Here is a 19,694-nt window from a genome sequence, read left to right on the forward strand (position 1 = left end):
TCAATGCGATTGGGCAGTCGACAGCACAGCGGATAATAATAGAATTGTGATGGCAGTTGAGAAATGCTTGGCAGAGATTTTACGGATTATCTGATAGTGGATCATGAACTGACCTGACTGTCTGCCACTTTCGTTTCGCTCCGAAACGTTGCAAATGTCAAAATCAGTTGGGCAACTGACCAATGGCATTGCATCGTGGGTTTCATCAGTTTAGATTTTAGATCCGATCTGATCACGGCCCTCCCATGACAAACCGATGAGCCTGGGAACCATAATTATCCGCACCACTAACATGCGTATTTAAAGCCATGATTTATGGTCCAGCTTGCTCGATATTAAGCACAGATTTCTTTTGCCACTAAACTGAAAGTGAACGATTTCAAAAATACCGCCGGCGATGACAGTGCCAGACAGACCATTGTATTGTATCACCCACTAAAACTGGGGTGCTTGGGGTTTACGGTTACACAATCCCAATCCCAGTCCCAGTCCCAATAACTCCAATCCCAATCAGCACGCGTCAAAAGTGGCGCCAAAGTGATGGGATGACGAACCGAATTATGATGCGGATCAAATTTTCAAGTTGGCCCAAAAGAGCAGCAATTATAACGCTTTTATGATGGTAGCCAGTTCGGGTTTTGCATAATCGCAGACTTTGCTGAGACCGCGACTGAAACACCCGCATTTTCGACTGTTTATGGCCGTATTGCCATATTTATGTAAGATCAAATCATGTGAGATGTCATCGAATATTTGGCCAGTTCATTGGGTCGACTCATCGCACCGAATGCATCGGATTGCGTCCGCCGTGTCGACTTGTCGAGTTGGGGTTTCCAAATCGTTAGAGATGCACAGATATGTGTATCTTCTATAGATGTATGGACACATCCGATTGTCTTTTAAAACCACCTCAAAATCAATATAGCGTATCGATCAAAATATAAAATTGACCATTGTCTCATCGCATTGAGATGATTCGATGGCCATTTGCATATCCGCCATCACTTATTGTGCGGAGGTGGCCTGACCAATCTCGATTCAACATTCCTTTGCTTGGCGAGGTTGCCAAACTGGCAGCGAATTGGACCAAATTTGTATCAATTTTGGTAAGGAAATTTTTCAATTTATTTCCGATTGTGCACACAAAGAAAATGTGATAAAAATAGTAAATTGGTATCTTCTGACAGAACAACACTGGTTCGATTTTAGTTTAGTGTTCTGCATCGCCTCCATTTCGAGCAGCACCTGGAGCCCCAGAGCTCGAGGAAAAAGCAAAAGCAGCAAAGCAGCATGGCAACCACATACAGTGACAGTATCCAGGACAAGTCTTCGAAATAAATGGTCTCCCATGGGGGCTCCGGCGAGCTCAAGTCTTTCATGGGCATCAGGCGCAGCCTCACCATTTCGTAGAAGCTTCTGTCCACCCAAAACTTGACGAAACCGAACTCCTTCTGCCTCAGCATGTGCTCCTCGAAGAGCTCGCGGTAAGGCAGATGGCGGCGCACCGGCAGGCTGAGAAAGAAAAAGCGGTTGATGCAAATGTCGTCTGAGAAGTAGAAGACGGGCTCTGCGAATATTTTCTGCTGCTGCTCGTAGGTGTACCAGGCCACGTCCGTTACCGGGAAGATGAAGCTGGTATTGAAGGACGCTCGAAGGCGCACAAACTCGTGGTAGTCATCAATGATGTGGGTGTAATATCTGCCCAGCTGCTTGACTCCTTGATAACCGGAGTCATGCAGGAGCTTTAAGTCCGCCCCGTTGATGGCCACCTTGTAGCGGGAGTTTTGCACGTCGTTGATGGCGCGTAGCATCGGCTCTGATGGCGGACTGGTGAAGATGGATTGCAGGTACGCCTCGTACATGGTGGTCATCATTACACTCGCGAAGCACAGCAGAGAGCAGACCAGCTTTAGCTGCTTGCTTGAGTTGCGGGGGAACGGATATGACTGGCCTAGGAGGCCGCGCAGACTCTTGTCATTCAGCAGGACGTTTGCCAGACTGAGACCCCTCCAGGACAACTCCTGGCTGTAGATCAGCAGCAACGAGAACAGGCAGAACATCACGAAGATGATGCCCAGGACGAGGGGATCCACAATGATCGTGTATAGCTGCCGATATGGCACCCTGGGCGGAAGCGGGACCATGAAGCAGAAACTATTAGTCAAATACGGATAGGTGAGAGTGTCGAAGCTCGAGCTCAGCCAAGTGGTAGCCAGGCTCATCCCAATGTCCAGGAGATCCTCCCCCGCCCACTTGGATATATTCCCATGGTAAGTCGCCTTTCCGCCCTCCGACCTAAGTTCCGCACTCAGATGCAGTCTGGCATTCACCTTCTGGGCGAAGCTGTTCATCAAATTGGCCACGTAACCAACCATTTTCTCCTCGCCGCTCCTCTCATCGCGATACGACATCGATCGAGGGACCAACTGATCCGCCAGAGTCTTGATTGTGGCCCCGCGCATGTTCTTGAATTGTTCCACAAAGATTGGCTTATGATCGATTAGCTGCAGCTCCTCAAAGTTGGCCTCTTGAAAGCAGCGACAGGTGTAGATGCTGCCCGACTGAACAAAGTCCACCTTCACCATGGCCACGTTGTGTTGCTCTCTGATCGAATGGTTCTCGCACACATTCTCTGGCTGCATGTCCTCCTCAATGTACAGCAGACGTCTTCTCATTTGCAGCTTCATCGAAGTACGAAAGTTTCCCTCCTTTTCAGCAGCAGCTCCGCAGCCCAGGATCAGTGTCGAGCTGCTGAAGTTCCAGTCGTAGTCCGTGCTGCCCGACGACGCCAGCACCAACATAGTGGAGACTCCCAAGCGCTTGGACAGCGCATGGAAAACACACTTCTGGCCGTAGATGAGCAGCGTGTCAAAGTCTTCCTCCAGTCGCAGTCTCAGAAGCAGCCTCATCAATGTCTCCTCCAGGTGCAGCTCACTCTGATTGCTGATATCTGAGAGTTGGCCATCAACTCGTACGAGGAAGAGGCCAAATAAAAGGACGACAATCCCCCGCGAGGCCATGCTGAAACTGTTGAGAAATCCCCCGATGCAAACACTTTTGGTAACGCCAGTGATTGCTGCTCTGGCATGCAGATTTCGTGTTCCTCGCATCGTGTTAACATGGGTCGAGTGTGGACATGGCTCCGCAGCTGCGAAGGTCAGAGCGGTGTCCGTGCATGGGCAATTAGCTGTTTAATTAAAAATGTATCAGTCCAAATGGGCCAGCAAATAAACGCTTTAGATGGTCGCCAGATAAGTGGCTGAGGGCGGCATTCTCCTCCTCACGCCCCCAACACAAAGCTCGAGGATGAAGCAGCAGCAGCTTACTCCCATGGCTGCTACAAAGAGCTTCAGTATCCAGGAGATGTCATCCATCACAATTGCCGGATCAATGTATGGCGGCTGGCTGGAGGCGCTCATGGGCTTCATACCCAGCCTCACCATATCGAGGAAGCTCTGGCTCTTCCAGAACTGCACCAGACCGAACTCCTGCTGCCGCTGCATGTGCTCCTCGAAGAGGTGCCGGTGGGGCAGATGGCGGCGCACCGGGATTTGGAAGTACAGAAAACGATTGAAGCAGAGATCCAATGAGTAGTAGAAAATGGGCTGAGAGAGGATCCTCTGACGCTCCTGGTAGCAGCTCCAGCGGTCGTAGGTAACCGTGTAGATGTAGCTGTCATTAAGGGAATTGCGCAGACGCACGAACTCTAAGGAATCTTCGACGACCCAAATGCGATCCCTGCGAATCTGGCCAATGTCGGAGTTGTTTTTGGCGATGAGGACGTTCAGCTCCAGCCTACTGATGGCGACCTTGTGGCGGGAGTTGCCCACGTCCTGGAAGGTGCGGATGGATGGCTCGGGCGGAGGGAGCGTCAGGTAGGACTGAAGATAGGACTCGTACATGGTGGTAATTATCAGGCTGGCGAAGCACAGGATGAAGAAGACGAGCTTCAGGTTCCTGGATGGGTCTCGCGGAAACGGAAACGACTGGCCCAAGAGGCCGCGCAGGCACTTATCGTTCAGCAGGACATTGGCCAGGGTCAGGCCTTGCCAGGACATTCGCTGGCTGTAGATCAGCAGCGCCGAGAGCAGATAGAAGAGCACGAAGATGATGCACAGCACCAGCGGATCCACTATCACTGCGTATATCTGGCTGTAGGGCAGCCTGGCCGGTATCGGTACCATCAGGCAGTACGATGTCAGCAAAAAGGGATAGGTCAGGTCGTCCAAGTCCGATTCTTGCAGCGATGTGGACAAGGTGGTGCCAATGTCTATACGATCCTCCTTCACCCACCGGGTTATGTTCGTGTAGAGCGCCTGCTGCTCTCTATCCCTCGTCAGGTGATAAAAGTCTATGGTGGCATTCACCTTCTGTGCGTAGGTGTTCATCAAATTGGCCACGTACCCAATCATTTTCTCCTCACCGCTCTTCGCATCCCAGTACGCCATGGATCGGGGAATCTGTTGGTCAGCCTCCGTTCTAATTATGCCGCCGCGCATGTCCCGAAAGTGTTCGATAAAAATTGGTCTGTCTTCCCATAGGTCTCGTTCCTCATAGTTGGGGTCCTGAAAACAACGACAGGTGTAGATGGTCACTGGGTGATCCACGTTTGTTTTCATCATTGCTATGTTATGCTGCTCCCTGGCAGAATAGTTGCCACAGACTGTCTCTGGCTCGATGTCCTCCTCCAGATAAATCAGACGTCTGGCCGTCTGCAGCTTCATCGAAGTTCGATAGTTCACCTCTCTCTCAGCATTGGAACCGCAGCTGAGGATCAGCGTCGAGCTACTGAAATTCCAATCAAACTTTGTGCTGCCCGCGGACACCAGCACAGTGGGTATCAGCGAGTGCCTCAGCATTGAATAGAGTACGCATTCCTCTCCGTAGATGACCAGAGTGTCAAAGTTCTCCTCTGCGCGCACTCTCAGAAGCAACCTCAGCAATTTCTGCTCCAGGTCCACTTCGTCAACTTGGTGAATGCTTAAACTAGATACTTGGGCACGAGTCCCCTGCCCGAGGCAGAAGAGAATCAGAATGAGCCAGCCTGAAGTCATCGCGAAACTGTCGCAAAATCCTGCGGGGCGCCACCTTTTGTAGCACAACCAGCCGCAGGAGATGTGTCTGCCTGTCACGCAATTTTCATGTTCAATACATTCTGTTCGGGCACGGGGGTCAGGGCTCGACTCATGCAAGGGTAATTAGCGACTGCACATTTCTCACAGACTGATTTGACTGATTGGACGGTCGGTGATAATGTAAGCGGCTCCACGCATAGCCAGTTGTTGGACCTGTTGCTCAGTTCAGGCGCGTGAGACTGCCTCATTTGAATGGCTTGTGGGGCTTTTAACAACTTCCGCTCCACAGCTGTACTCCAACTCCAACTCCAACTCCAACTCCAGTTCCAGCTACAGCTGCACTTCCATTTCAAATGCGATCGAAAGTGTAGCATGTTCAGCAGATGAGAGCGATACACAGACACAGACCCAACCAAAAGAAATTCGATTTGCTGAAATGAAATAAAATTTTCCGGCAATTTGGGCAGAGTTAAGCTCATTGCATTCGCCTTTCGTCATGACTTTGACTGGGACCCTCATCGAAAGTGGGCAAATGCAAACATTTCGTTTTGTGCTCTTCATTTCAATTATTCAAATGATTCGTTTCCTTGGCATGCCACTCGAAGTCACCCTCTCTACGTGCTGCACTTCCGAATATTCGCTCCTCCAAAACTGGTTCAGACCATGTCGCCTAAATAGCGAACAAACGACACACAGCCAGACCAGCAGAGGGAGAAGGCCAAGAGGAGGCCGAACTGGAACCGAATTTCTTCTGCTTCATCATCATCATCTTGTGCTGATATCGTGGCTTTATCTCTTGGTCTGCCTTTTGCCATTTGGCTCTCTGCTGTTGCTGTTGCTGCTGCTGCTGCTGCTGCTGTTGCTGTTGCTGCCGATGTTTGGAATGACGTTTCAGCGAAAGTTGTTACGTTACCATCGACAACCAGCACCGACGACAAAACACTGAAAACCTATGCAAAACCGGTCGGTCATTGATTTTTGGTTGCTGCAAATTGTCTGGCCATGACCAGCTCAGGAGGGAGCCCAGCTCATCTCCAGCTGCAACTACAACTGCAGCTACAAAAAGCTTTTCTTGTCACTTGTTTTGCTCCACACTGCGTATACTCGATGTGACCGCAACGACATTGTATGGGATGGAATGGTGTGTCCGCGAGTGTCAGTGCGTGTCTAATTTTCAGCTCATGTCTGACTGTGTCCACACAACTAACCAGTCCACTAACCTGCCAGAGTAGATTAACATTGTTCAATATTTGCTCAACGCAAATATTTGTTCAATACGCAAGCTGCAAATTATAACAGAGCCGCTCATCTCAATGGATGGATCAATTTTGGAGGCAAAGACCACAGAAACTACGGCAGCAGGTGGAAACAGAATCTCTGTTAAATTGTTCAAATTCAAACAAGTTTTACATATGCAAGAACTAGCTTTTATCGATGATATGCAGCAGATCATAGCTGACTGGGATTGGGATTGTATATTCAAACATTGAGTTAGAAATGTCGTGAAAGCCTTGAGAATAGTTCCCCAAATGGTTTCTCAAGTGTGAGTTGTACAAAAATGATAGCAAGTCTGCACATATTTTATGGTTTCCAGTTAAGACGATTCTTTCTTAATTCGCAACCAAATTGGAAATAAGATTAAGAGTGCATCTTCGATTATAACACATTTCTATATTTTATATATATATATATATATATATATATATAGATATTAATATGGTTTATTAAGAACAATTTCCCATGCTAAGGCCCATTGCTGGCTGTTGGCTTTCGTTATTCATTTCCTTTCACTTCTTGGGCTTGGGTTCGGCGTGAAAATTGCTTGTAATCCAGGGAGCTATAAACAAGCCCAGAGCCACCGAAATCTGCACAATCTGCTCATTAAGTCTTCGATTGTGTTTTTGTTTTTAATTTATTTTGTTTGCTTCTTTTTGGCGGATTGTGTTATTTTGGCGTGGCTCTCTTAGCGGTAATGTGCCCACTTTGGGCTTGTTTGTCGGACATTTTGCCGGCGTTTTTAACACACATTGACCAGGGCATTGTTGTAGATTCGGTTGGCTGTCTGGCGGCACAATTTCAGCTTCAGTTCGGAGCTACTCCTCTCGCGCATTGGATTTGGTTTCTTTTCGCTTCGTTTCCCCCACTAGGACGGGATCGGTGTGGAAGGGAGGCTGAAGCAGTGGCCATTGAAAGTAAAATGAGCCGATGGGGCATCCAGATTCACTTTCGATGCTTTGATTGAGAATGCTTGAGTCCGGTATTGGAATCAGCAGGTCTTCAGAGCATCAAACTCACCTCGTGGGGAGCGTGCATGGAGTGTCTTCTTCAGCACTTGCGCTCTCTGCTCACTGCTCACTGCTCGCTTCTCTTTCTCTGCCTCTGCCTCTGTCTCTCTTTTTCTCTCTGGCGGCTGCTTCGTCTTCGTTTTAGCCAAGTTGCGAGTCGCTGTTGACTTCAAGTTTCAGTTATAATTCGGCAGCGACTCGGCCTGGTTGCGGTTCCCTCAATTGCTCCGCGCGTGTCTATTTGTGCTTGTGCGTGTGTCCTGAAATATAACTACAAGGATATACCAATAAAGTGGGTGGTGCAGTGCGAGTCTGGAGACACACATATACACATACATACGTAGTTCCAATCTCAACTTCAATCAGTGTCTTTCCCCGGTGCTTATTTTCAGCTGCTGCCTCATTTGCCTCATTTGGATTAGGACTTTGTTTTCATCCTGTCGCGATGAGAACTTTGCCATTGCTGGTAAGTGTTCAACCAAGTAACTTACCTCACAAATGGGAATGGGAATCTATGCAACAACAACCACCTGGAGCGGTGTCAACGCTTGCTTGACCTACGGCCCAGCGACCTGCCCCAAGCCCCCTGTGGAGGCATTCTCCATCATTGACATTGACAAATAGTGTCATTACACGGAGGGCAAACAGAGACCGGAGTGAGCCAAGTGTAAATTGCCTTCCGGCTGCCTCAACACTTTTGCATTTGCCTTTGCCTTTGCCTTTGCCTTTGCCTCTGGCTCCAGACTTCAACATGGCTCTTGTTACGCGAAGAAATGTTGGCCTATCTCGTGGATCTTATACCCGAGTGGCTGCGCATCTGGTGGAAAGGAAGGTGTGAGGCGTGTGCCCCGCCAGCGGATTGCCTCATTGCCTGCCTTGTACTTGTTAGCACTGCCTCAGGCTCTGATAGGAGATATTATCCCTGGGAACATCTTTGTCATAAATCAGATCAAGGGTAAGATCAGTTCACTGCAAGTACTATTTGCTTGGCCAATGCTTGCTCCTCTGCAACATCGTTCAACATCGTATTGCACATGCAATCTACTGCACGAGTAGAACCTATTGTGGCAGCTAGCTGAACTCATTAAACATCTTCATCTGCATCATCAGCAAAAGCAACATGAGAGCTCCAACTGTCCTCCTTTCCATCTTGATTTCTGCCTCCATCTCCGCCTCCGTCTACGTCTCCGTCTACGTCTCCGTCTCTGTCTCTGCATGTTCGTCTGCCTTTCAAAATTGAGGCGCCAAACGACCATCAGATTTGGCTTCAATCTCCATCTCCATTGGTTGTGCAAAGGCATCCAAAGATGACTTTAGACTTTTGCAGCCAAAAAATCCCCCATGTTGATCATTAGTTGCTGCCAGCACATGTGTGTGTGTGTGTAACCTTTACAAAAGTCTTGTAAGACACTTCGTTTATCGAATCTTATTGAAACTCGGACTGAATAGAGCAGAGCAGAGGAGACCATAGTCGTACAATAAATGCCAAAAGCTGCCCCAGATAAACATTATTTCAGTTGTGTAGAAAACCATTTCATGGCTAATTTTCAGTCGCATAGAAAGGAAAATGCTGATTGTCATTGCCCGATGTTTGCGCAGACAACACGTGGAAGAGGGGGAAGAACTGCCTGTGCCCGCTTTCTGTGCTTCTTCTGTCCGACTCACGACACCGCACACTTCACTTCAGCACCTGCTGCTGCTGCTGCTGCTGCCTCTGGGCTCCACAGCTACACTCCACTCTCCACTCTGACAGTGCCACCAAATAGGCCGAGGCTGAGCATATTTTAATATGCTGCACGCATGCAAACCGACCATTTGCCTGCCTGCCGCTTCGAGTGTAGAAAGTTGATTGGCATTATTTTGTCTCTGGCTTCGATTCAATTATTATTATGTATCTAGATTGCCAGCAGAAAGTTTCGTTTCAATTGCGACGAACTGCGACAGACTGACTGCAGCCACTAATCTGCAGCTTTGGCCAAAGATGCAGCCAGCCAGTCAGCCAGCCCTACCAGATCCCGGAATGGGCAAGGAATCCACCTTTCACTTCTCCTTCTTCACTTCCCACAGCAGCTCAATTATTTCCATTACGAACGAGTATTGAAATCGAAAGATGCGCTCGCTGTCCGGCCGCCAGCCCGGACGGTCCAGCCACCGAAATTCAGCGGCAAAAATGGTTATACATAAATAAAAGGAAAAACTTTTGCAATTGAAGACGAGTTGTTAGCAGCCAGTTTTTGGCTGGACAAATGTGAATGTGCTTATACCCATACCCACAGCCGTACCGGGACATAGTCAGGCTTGAAGTTGAAGCCGCGAGGAGGAGACACACGAAATTCATATCTCGGAATGCGGTTTCGACCGCAGACAATTTTGTGCTCGTAGCGTAATTACACTGCTACCATCCACAATCCGGTGGTGGATGATGCGGGGATATTTATTTTAATTAAATGTTACTCTTGAGTAACCGAAAGCAGCCTCTCGGACCCGAATCTGACCTGAACTGCAGTCTCGGGCTGCACATGAATTCCACATGAATATTAATAATGATCCAAAATTGTTCGGATGTCGATTAAGTTGCCTACTAATCTGTGGCCCCAACATGTTTGCGGCTTTTAGTTATTTGACTTTTCTCTATTTGGCATTCGCCGGAGATTGGAATAAGTCTTGACCAGATAAAGAGAGAGAGAGAGAGAGAGAGAGAGGGAGGAGAGAGGAGAGCATTGCATAATAGTGCGTCATGAATAGCCCCAAAATGCGTCCAGAGTTCATCGCGGTTCCGGATGGCTATCAGCGGCGACCAAGTTTGTTTAATTTATGCACACTTTTTCTTCGAGGGTTACTGATTGTTAATTTGATTTTTATTTATTTTATGCAACGACCTTGCTGAGCGCTTAAATAATTAACCGAAATGCCAAGCTTTTTTTAGAGCCTTCTGCCACCGAACGCCCTCAACCGAAGTGACTTTTGGATAGGTTAGTTAATTAGTTTTGCTTTGATTGGTTTCGTCTGGGCCCTGCATTGGGATTCTCCTTTCCATTGGCACATTCGCGCCCCAAATGTGTGCCTCGAGCTCGTTGCCCAAGTCTTTTGTTTGCCACTCCACTAGCCACTGTTTCGTTTCGCCTCCAGTAAGTAGTGACAATATTGGCACTAGCAGCCGCCTAGCCGGGATTGTTTGTAACCAATTGTGGACATTGATACTCACAGACTTCAGACACACAGACAGGTGCAGAGTATGGACGTTGTGTGGTGTTTGGTCGTTTGCATAACCCGGCTGTTGTCGCCGCCACTCATACGCAACATTCGTTCAATTGCATTTCAATTTGCTTATTAGTCGGCAATTTGCAATTGACACACTGCAGAAATATGAAATAAAATGCTCAGGCGATAAGGCATCGTGACAGAGACACTCGAACAAAAGTTGGTCAAATTACAATTACGAATTGAGATCTCTGGGCGACAGTCTCTTGCAATTAAAGGAAAGGCGCAATCAACAATGGACCAGCAGCCCCAGCAGCCCCAGCCTCACTCATTTTTGTGGCTGCGATTCCTTGGAGTGGTCGGACAACTTTTACATTCGCCCGGCATGCAGTACTGCATCATCTTCCATCATTTCCCAGGGCCCATTATGCAGATCAGCCTGATGGCTGGTGGGCCTCACGCACAGCTCTGGGCAAGGTCCCCCCTTACCCTTACCCCAAGATGCTCCAAGCCCAAGCACGCACACGAAAGCCTGCTACTTGTCGACACGTTGCCGCCATTGAGGCTGCCAGGTGGACCTTCTTCATCATTATCATCTGCTCTTCTGTGTCGTGCTGCTTTCTCGCGGCCAATTCATGTCACGTTGAGGCAGATTCGACCCCAACAGAGCAGCAGAGCAGAAGAGCAGCATAAGCATAAAAACACTTTCATTTTTCATTTCATTTAATAATTCATCATCTCTGCTGCTCTGCTCCCATCGTGTTGGCCTTATCTGAAGCGCCCAAAAGTGTTTATAGCCTGGTCCACATTTTCCCCCGCTGGCGTGTCGCTTACTTCCGTTTTCGGTGGTGCTGGTGGCACTTCTCAAACACAATGACGGCTGCACAAAAAACGATAAATGTTTTATTTTCGTACATGCCGTTTCATACACCATTTCGGCTCGCATGCCACGTTTGTCGCTTGAGTCTTTCGTTTGTTTTCACATTCGCAGTCTCACATTTTCTACACCACCCCGATTCGAGCACTCACTTCCTTTCTTCTTCGTTCCTGTTGGTCGCGCTAAAGTTATTCCATTTGGACAGCTGTCTGACTGTCTCAGTGTCTCCGTGGCAGTGTCAGCCGCCTCTTATGCAACCAGGGCCGGGGATTTAATTATAAGGATTTACCAGATTGTCGGCAATTTGGCGAGAAAACGAACGCGAAAGTGACGCATTATTTACATCCGCTTCGGTTTCGCCTCTCCTTTCGCCTTTCAGTGGAGTATTGGGGGGCACTAAGTGTTGTGGAAATGATGTCAGTTAGGGCATCGCGAGCGCTTGTGTTCATGTTCTCAGAGCTGTCTCTGTCTTTTTTTTTGCATAATTTGGCGATGACGATGACGTTCCAGGTCCACTTGGTTAATTGGCCTGCGGACAAGTCACAGTTTCTGGTCGTGGCGTCCCATCCCGGAGTTCTTGTTGGCTGCAATAGCGAGAGGAGACTCTCTGTGCTAACTGCCTTCGTCGGAGGGTGGTGGTGGTGGTTCACACAGAGATGACTCTCAAGTTGGCCAGAATAATTGTGCCGCGTCACATGCTAATGGCTTGAGTCGGCTCTGTGTTGCCAATCCACCGCATCCACTTGCATTCTCATGGCTGTGGGCCTAACAATGGCAGATCAACTGGCACATATCATAACTGCTCATCATCGGGAGCATGATTGCAGTGGGCTGTGTCTGCGATGAGATTGCCAGAGGCTAATGGCAATAACTGTGTGTCTAGACAACAAAGCTGCTGAAAATAAACACACTTTACATGAGAACTTGTTCGGCTATTTGTCAGTTGCAACTTGTCTGCCGCAGACCAAACTGTAGGCAGCGGCAGCGGCAGCGGCAGCGGCCGCAGTGGGAGCAGCAGCTCTGTGAGATTTCACTTGGCAAATCGGCGAACCGAACGCCAACACAAACAGCAAAAGCTGAACAGAAACACACAAAAATAAAAATAAAAACAAAAACCACCGTAAAACGTGCCGCTCGTCAGCACAGACACCAACAAGCCAAGCCAGGCACCCACCCAGCGTACTTGCCACTTGGCGGCTCATGCCACATGCCACATGCCACAAGTTGTGTTAGTCCTGCGGTCAACCTGATGTTGTCCATGCCACTGGCTTCGCTTGGCTTGGCTTGCATGGCCATTTCTATTGCACAACATATTCACTCTGAGTCTGGCTTTGATTTACACTTGTCCACTAAATGCTTACCAAAGATTCGGAGGCTTCTTCTTCTCCTACTGCTCCTCCTCCTCCTCTTTCGCTTCGCGCATTGCATAATTCTTCTGGCCAAAGGGAGGAAAATTCCGGAGCTGAGAGTTCCCCGGGGAGGCGGAGGCTGACATCAGATTTATTGGCCTGTAAACATTTTCGTTATGTTAATGTGTGAGTTCATTTTTGGGCCCTGAGATGGATCGAGATGAATTTTGATGGCTTTTTGCCTTGCTGACTTGACTGTGTGTCTGTCTGTGTCTCTGCCCATGTGTCTGGTGAGTAAACTTTCTCCCATTGTTAGCATCTTTCTTTTCATGAACTGCTTTCGGCTGTTCGCGCCCGCTGCTGTCGATGCCCATGTTGATTTGATTATTTCTCTACTGTTTCATATTTCCCCCTCTGCGCATCATTGTTTTGCCAAATCTTTGACAGTTGCTTATTGTATGTGGTCAGCAGAGTGTGTTGTGTGAGTGGCCAGCCAGGCTTTCATTGTAGGTCCAGCAGAGGCGAATGGCTCGAGGTGTAGGTCAGTTAGAGGGACAACTATGGTAATGTCGCCTGTCTTCTGTCTTCTGTCTTCTGCCTTGTGTCTGTGACTTTGTTTGGACAGTTTGTATAGGAAGTCACTGTTGGATAATCGAATTGCTTGTGTGGGTTTGACCATTGTCAAATGCCCTGTCCGCGATTAGCATGCATATACGTACATGTAGCGCACAAAGGTTAGATTATGGTATAGCCAGCCCCCGAACAGACGCATGGTCTATCCGGTGAGTGTGTGACTGGACTGGACCCGATTACTGCAATTAACTGCTGTCAAGACTCGAGTTGAGACTGCATTCAAAGATATCTCTACCTATAAAATGAAAAAAAAAACAAAAACAAAAACAAAAGGTAGTTGCCTGAAAAGCTGTCAAAACTTGGTCTCACAGCTTCCGTTTTGACATGAGTGTACACTCCTTGATAAAGGCAACAAACAATGTGACAAAGATGCCATAATCTACAGCAGCAACTACCGTGAGATTGCGTGTACCGAGATTGCCATTGCCAATCGACAAGCGAGAAACATCAACTGGGTTAGGATAGACCCCGCCATGTGGCTGTGGATGTTAATGTGAATGTGGGTCTCTCATTGTCGGTTGAGTGTGTATTATTTTCACTTCACTTTCGGCTCAGCCATCAAAATGTGTTATGTGCAGACACATGTACTTGTGCCCCATTATACGAGCACATACAGATAGATACAGATACAAATCAAATGTCCAGCGCCCACACAGCCATCTGTCTGAGCGGCCGACATTTGCAGCCCAAATGCAGTTTGGAAAGTTGAGAAAATTGAGCCCGGGCCAAGTGAAACAGAATGGGGTTTTTCTTCTGTCTTTCTGGCATTTTTGCGAGGGCGTATCTGCATTACTGGCGTTGCCCCGCTCTGGGTCTGCAGGCTGGTCAATTAAAATTCGTCGCCGCACTTCAAGGCAACTTTCACGGCTAAGCCAGAAAGTCCGGGGCCGGGCTGCCCGTGACTGATGATGACTCAATGCCCTGGCACGGCTGGGCTGGCTCGCGGATTTGCTGATTCACTGATTAACCATATCGCCAACCAGATCGGTCAAAAATTAACCGCCAAAAGAGTCTGGAGCGCTTGAGATGAAGTCTAGCCTTGCCTTTAACCCATCGAGATGTCGGCGTGTCATTTCTGTGGTCAACAACTCAATTTCAGACTCTGCCTCTCCACAACAGCAAAGCCTCAACCGCAGCCTCCACTTGACATTGACCCAATGCAGACATGGAATGACGACAACACACATCATCCATCCATTCAATCCCACTTTGTTGGGCTAATTTCTGATGCTCTGCTGTTTTTATTGCGTCTTTAATTCGCCTCTTTTGGCCAATTCACCAAATTGTTTTTCGCTTGGTAAAAGTGTTTGCTTATCTTCTCTAGGTCGGGGTCTCGGCTCGACCTTGTCCCAAGCCAAATCCATTAAAATATTTTCAAGTTTGCAGGAATATATTTTTGGAAATGGAAAGTTTGCGGATACTTTTAGATTTTTCACGAGCCGTAGCCTTTGTCAATTGGTCAGATTCCTCTCAAAGTATCACAATTCGTAATACTCTGCTCGAGTTAGTTTCGCTTTTAGGGCTAACTTAGTGGATTGTAGAGGAGCTGTGGCGTCTGCCTTATCAAGATATGTATGTGGCCGACAAATTTGAGCTTCACGGAATTTTAATTAAATATTTTGGCATTTGAATGAGCGAGAGTAATGAGTGGAAACTTTCTTTTCTATTTGCAGTTGGCGCTGGCGCTGCTGGCCATTGCAGCCGTCGCAGCAGCTTCCGCGTCTACTACGACCACGGCCAAGACCAAGACCAAGACCAGAACTTCCACCACCACCACCACCACAACAACAACAACAACAAAGCCAAAGCCAAAGAGCGAGTCCAAGATAAAGGCTGAAGGCAAGAAGACATTGCCATCTGCAAAGCCATCGTCCACGGCTGCCACCACAAGGCAATCGAAAGCGCTGAAGGCAGCCTTGGGTCCTGGCGAGAGCCGCGGCAAGAGGACGCTCTTTGACTTTGGCAATGCCGGATATCTGTATCCGGAGGTGGCCAGTAGGAGGTCAGGCTATGTGGACAACACAGCTGGCTATTATCCGCAGACTGGCTACTACAGTGGACAGAACGCCATTGGTGGGTGGAACAAACAATAAATAATAGCAGCTAAAATTACCGAAACATAATTGTTAATTGCAGCTCAGTTTCCGGGACACTTTGGACCGGCATATGCGCCGTATCCACAGTACCTGGAGGCCCCCGAACCCATAATCGAGATCATTATCAAGGATGCCAATGAGACGCTCGCCGAGGAGCCGGTCCAGCCGATAGTGACCAAGAAGAGGAGGAAGAAGGAGAAAGTGCATGTGTTCTATGTGAATTACAAGAAGGATCAGAACAACAAGCTGCACCTGGAGTCGCCTATAGCCTCCCTGAACAACGACGACAACGAGGAGGAAGACGAGGACGAGGAGGAGGTGATCCAGTACCCAGTGACGCCTCTGCCGCCCCTGAAACCCACCACCCTGCGCACTATCATCCACCCCGACTCCGAGAAGTATCACAGCAACTCCGGAATCCACGTCTCCTTCGGTGCGGAGAACAAACACCAGACTGGGCACATTCTGGAGGAGCACGATGCCGAGAGCATTCAGCGTCAGGTGGTGGCTCTGCCGCTCCCAGTGACTGGCCCCAAGACACAGGACGGCAGCTATCCCGGAAACACCCGTGCCGATTATGGCCGTGAGAGCAGCTTCGGTAGAAGTCCAGGACCCATCGCAAATCTGATCTTTGGAGGTGGAGGCAGCGGCAGCGGCAGCGGCAGCTCCAACTACCACCAGCAGTCACCACTGCACTTCCAGGGCCACCAGCAGCTTCCCACGCAGCACGGAAGCAATTATTTCAGACCCCCATCCGCCCTGGTGGGACCGCCTCACTCCTATCAGAAGCCAGCGACACAGACGCATCCACAGCCAACGCAGCAACTGCATCAGTCACAGCAGCAACAACAACAGCCCCAGCAGTCTCGTCCCAGCATCACGCAGCAGCAACTGCCTTCCACCTCGTCCCAGACGATCTTTAATAAGTTGGTCCAGCAGTCGCAATACTACATCAATCACAATCAGCAGTATCCGTCGCAGCACCAAGGCCAGCAACACCAGCAGCAGTACCAGAAGCCGCCTCACAAGCAGGTCCAGGTGCCATTCTTCCCCACGATACCACCTAAGACACAGGACCTGTCATCGCTCCCCAGTCCAGCGCCATATCATCCCATCAAGTTCCGTCCAACATCAGCTCCGACCACGCACGCCAAGCCCTTGCCGCTGCCTGTTAAACTAGACAATGCAAACTACCAGCAACAGCAGCAGCAGCAGCAACATTATCAAACACAGCAACAACAACAGAAGGTACCACAGCCGTATCAGTTCGTTCGACAGCCCCAGTTTGTGCAGCAGCCGCAGTTTGTGGTGCGCTCCCCCACGCCCGTTCCGGATTATTACCCACAGCAGCAGCACCAACAGTCGCAGCAGCAGCATCGCCAGCAGCAACAGCAACAGCAACAGCAACAGAAGACCATTCAGAGCACCCTCAACTACTTCGACATCAAGCCATCCAAGGAGACAGAGCTGTTAAAATCCATACCCAAGTACGAGCAGCACATCATCGAGACCGTGCAGAATCCCATAGCTCCCTCCCAGCAGCATCAGCAGCAGCAGCAGCAGCAACATCATCATCAGCAGCAGCAGCAGCAGCAGCAATTCAGTTACAGCAGCACCCGTAATGAGGTGATCCATGATGTGCCCGCTCCCAATCTTACACCCTCTGCCCAAAAGCCAGTCTCCGGCCATTACATAACCGCTAGCTCAGGTAGCGCACAACATCAGCAGCATCAGCAGCAGCAGCAGCAGCAGCAGCAACAGCAATCTCACTCACAACAGCCTCCCGTCTATGCGGAGTCTACTCATGGCCAGAAGGTAATGGTGGTCACACCCGTGCCCCCATCTGCCAACTATGTGACCTACAATCAATATTCGCAGGCGGCAAACGAGCCCGTGGTGCATGTCAACTCCCAGTCAGCCGCTCTGCAGGCCCAGGCCAGCACTCACTTTGCTCAGCAGCCCCGGCAGCCAGCTGGCTCCCAGATCAGCGCCCCCTCGACGGACCACTCGCCCTTCAGTGTATCCACCTTCCACTCGGATGTGTTCAAAGAGCTTGAGCAGCGAAACCAGCAGGATACGCAGTCACAGCAGCAGCTGCAGCTACAGCAACAGCAACAGTCACAACAAGCGCAGCAACAACCAAGTGCCGCTCCAGTACCAACTGGTACGTCTGCTGCCCCATCGGCATCCTCTGCCAATGGAAAGGCCTCACAAACGCTGCTCCAACTTCCGGACGAAGTACCCGACGATCTGCGCCAGCAACTCTTCTCCTCTGGCATCCTAAACAACGCCGACATCTCGATCCTCGACTATGACAAGCAAGGGGACATTGCCCTGGAAAACCTTCCCGCCGAGCATCTGCAGCACTTCTATGGAGCTGGCGGCGGCGCCCAGATTGCAGAGACCAACAAGGTGCTCACCGTGGTCAAGCCCAATGGAGACAAGGTTGGGCTTAGCGAGAAGCAGATTGATCGCGTCAAGCAGAGCAACTCCCTGCCCCAGAAGCAGAATCTGGACGTAAAGGTGGTCCGCTATGATGCGGGACAAAGCCAGAGCGTCAGCGAGAAGTACGTTCGCACTGATGCCACGGTGGTGACCCCCGTGGACCTGACCGAGCGACAGCAGTACAACCGCTATCTGCCCCTGAAGATAAACGGTGCCCAGTTCCCCATTCCAGACAGCGAGGAGCTACAGGGCAAGAAGATCGTGAGCGTGGTCGTCCTGGCGCCCGTCGACTCTCAGCCAGGGAAGACGAGCAGTGAGGGGCGCAGTGTGGACAACAAGGAGGTCAAGTTCTTGGGCGGAGATCTCATTAAAACCTTGGTGAAGAAGCCCACTAAAGACAACTTCAAGCGTTGGCTGGAGAAAGAGGCTCGCACGGACCTCGAGCTGCAGTCCGTTGTTCTGCTGGTAACTAGGCAAGTGTCCCTTTCCCCTCATTGGATGGAGCCTGTGCTAACCTTTCGTTTTTCTTGCAGGTCCAGCGACTCATCCGCGGATCAGGAGATCTTCATGTACGACATCGGCACGGGCAGTATCAATCGTTTGAACGGGGAGCTCTCGAGCACCTTCGTCAGCGTGGCCGAGGAGAACGCCAGCAGCGAGGATCTTGAGCATGCCAGCACTCTGGACCACAGCTCCCTGGAGTCCATGATGCATCTGCGACGCAGATAAATTGAGTCGCAACCGCAGTCCACTACAAAATGCCATTTAGCTACTCTTCTACACCATCGTGCACATCGATCCACAATTTCGACTTCTTTTTTTGCCCCTTTTACCCTCATCCGGTTAGTTTTGCGTTCTGGCCTATTCTCTTCTTGAGCTATCATCAGGTTGCACATTTTCCAGCAAAAGAAAAGAGAATCATGCTTCATTGATCATGGCATTGCATCCCCAATTCCACTCGTAGTATTTCCATTTTGTAAATATTCTATGCTGATGTTACAATTATCTTAATTTAAGTTAATTTACGTAAAACAATCAAAATAAATAAGGAAAATGTATATTTTTAGATGCACTTCTTTGGGGACTCACACCTTCAGAACAAGAACGAGCTGACTAAGTTTCAGAAAGAGAAGCATTGAGTTTAAATGAACTGAATTTGAATGAACTTCACCATTTTTGTTTAAAAGCCTTTCCCGTAATTAGTAGATATGTATTATTACATTTTGGACATTTTTGCTTGTTAACAGCTATCTTTCCTGCAACCGGTGCGGTTGGGAGACCAGGAGAGCTGCTGAATGTGCTCCCACAGTGTCCGGCGTCACGCCGATGAACTACATTGGCAAAGTTTCGAGAGCAACTGGGCACATTTCTGTTTAGCGGGATGTGGGTGCTGCAGAACTGTGCAGAAATAAGCTAGCAGATGCCATTTTAAAACGGCCCTTTTCAAATATCGATCCAAACATTTGGTATTTGATTTTGTGGCGCCACCTAGAGCAAGATGTCCTTTTTCCCACTGGGACTAAATCATTAAATTGCCGTCGAAGTTCCTTAAATTGCCGTCGTGGTTCATAAAATTTCCCTCGGAAGTTCCTATATATTTTCACCTAACTTAATAGTATTTCATTGCCATAAAACATCTGATATCGAATAATGGACCAACAAAAGCTAACCGGCTTGACACTTGGGTGTTGCTGCTAAACGCCGTCTAGCGTTGCTGTTTTGTGGTTATGTAC

General features: G+C 49.1%; 3 protein-coding genes across 4 annotated transcripts; 1 reads left to right on the forward strand and 2 right to left on the reverse strand.

Annotated features, from left to right (window-relative positions):
• Positions 1-1,205: 1,205 nt before the first annotated feature.
• Positions 1,206-3,020, reverse strand: LOC117592684. Its single transcript, XM_034286645.1, has one exon. The coding sequence runs from the start codon at positions 3,018-3,020 to the stop codon at positions 1,206-1,208; it is 1,815 nt and encodes a 604-aa protein (XP_034142536.1).
• Positions 3,021-3,171: 151 nt separating this feature from the next.
• On the reverse strand, positions 3,172-5,054 carry LOC117588079. The gene has a single exon (XM_034279149.1). It carries the CDS (start codon positions 5,052-5,054, stop codon positions 3,237-3,239), a length of 1,818 nt encoding a protein of 605 aa, XP_034135040.1. The 3' UTR covers positions 3,172-3,236.
• Positions 5,055-7,563: 2,509 nt separating this feature from the next.
• On the forward strand, positions 7,564-18,951 carry LOC117588035 (probable serine/threonine-protein kinase yakA). Of its 2 annotated transcripts, XM_034279092.1 has the most exons (5): positions 7,564-7,652; positions 7,753-7,826; positions 15,094-15,493; positions 15,557-18,434; positions 18,495-18,951. In XM_034279092.1, the coding sequence occupies exons 2-5, from the start codon at positions 7,806-7,808 to the stop codon at positions 18,688-18,690; spliced, it is 3,495 nt and encodes a 1,164-aa protein (XP_034134983.1). In that variant the 5' UTR covers positions 7,564-7,652; positions 7,753-7,805; the 3' UTR covers positions 18,691-18,951. The 2 variants fall into 2 exon arrangements, with proteins under 2 accessions (XP_034134983.1, XP_034134976.1); XM_034279085.1 differs by having other exon boundaries at positions 7,564-7,826.
• Positions 18,952-19,694: the final 743 nt, after the last annotated feature.

This window comes from Drosophila guanche, unplaced genomic scaffold (assembly GCF_900245975.1).
Source record: "Drosophila guanche unplaced genomic scaffold, DGUA_6, whole genome shotgun sequence".
In the NCBI taxonomy this organism is placed as follows: Eukaryota; Metazoa; Arthropoda; class Insecta; order Diptera; family Drosophilidae; genus Drosophila; species Drosophila guanche.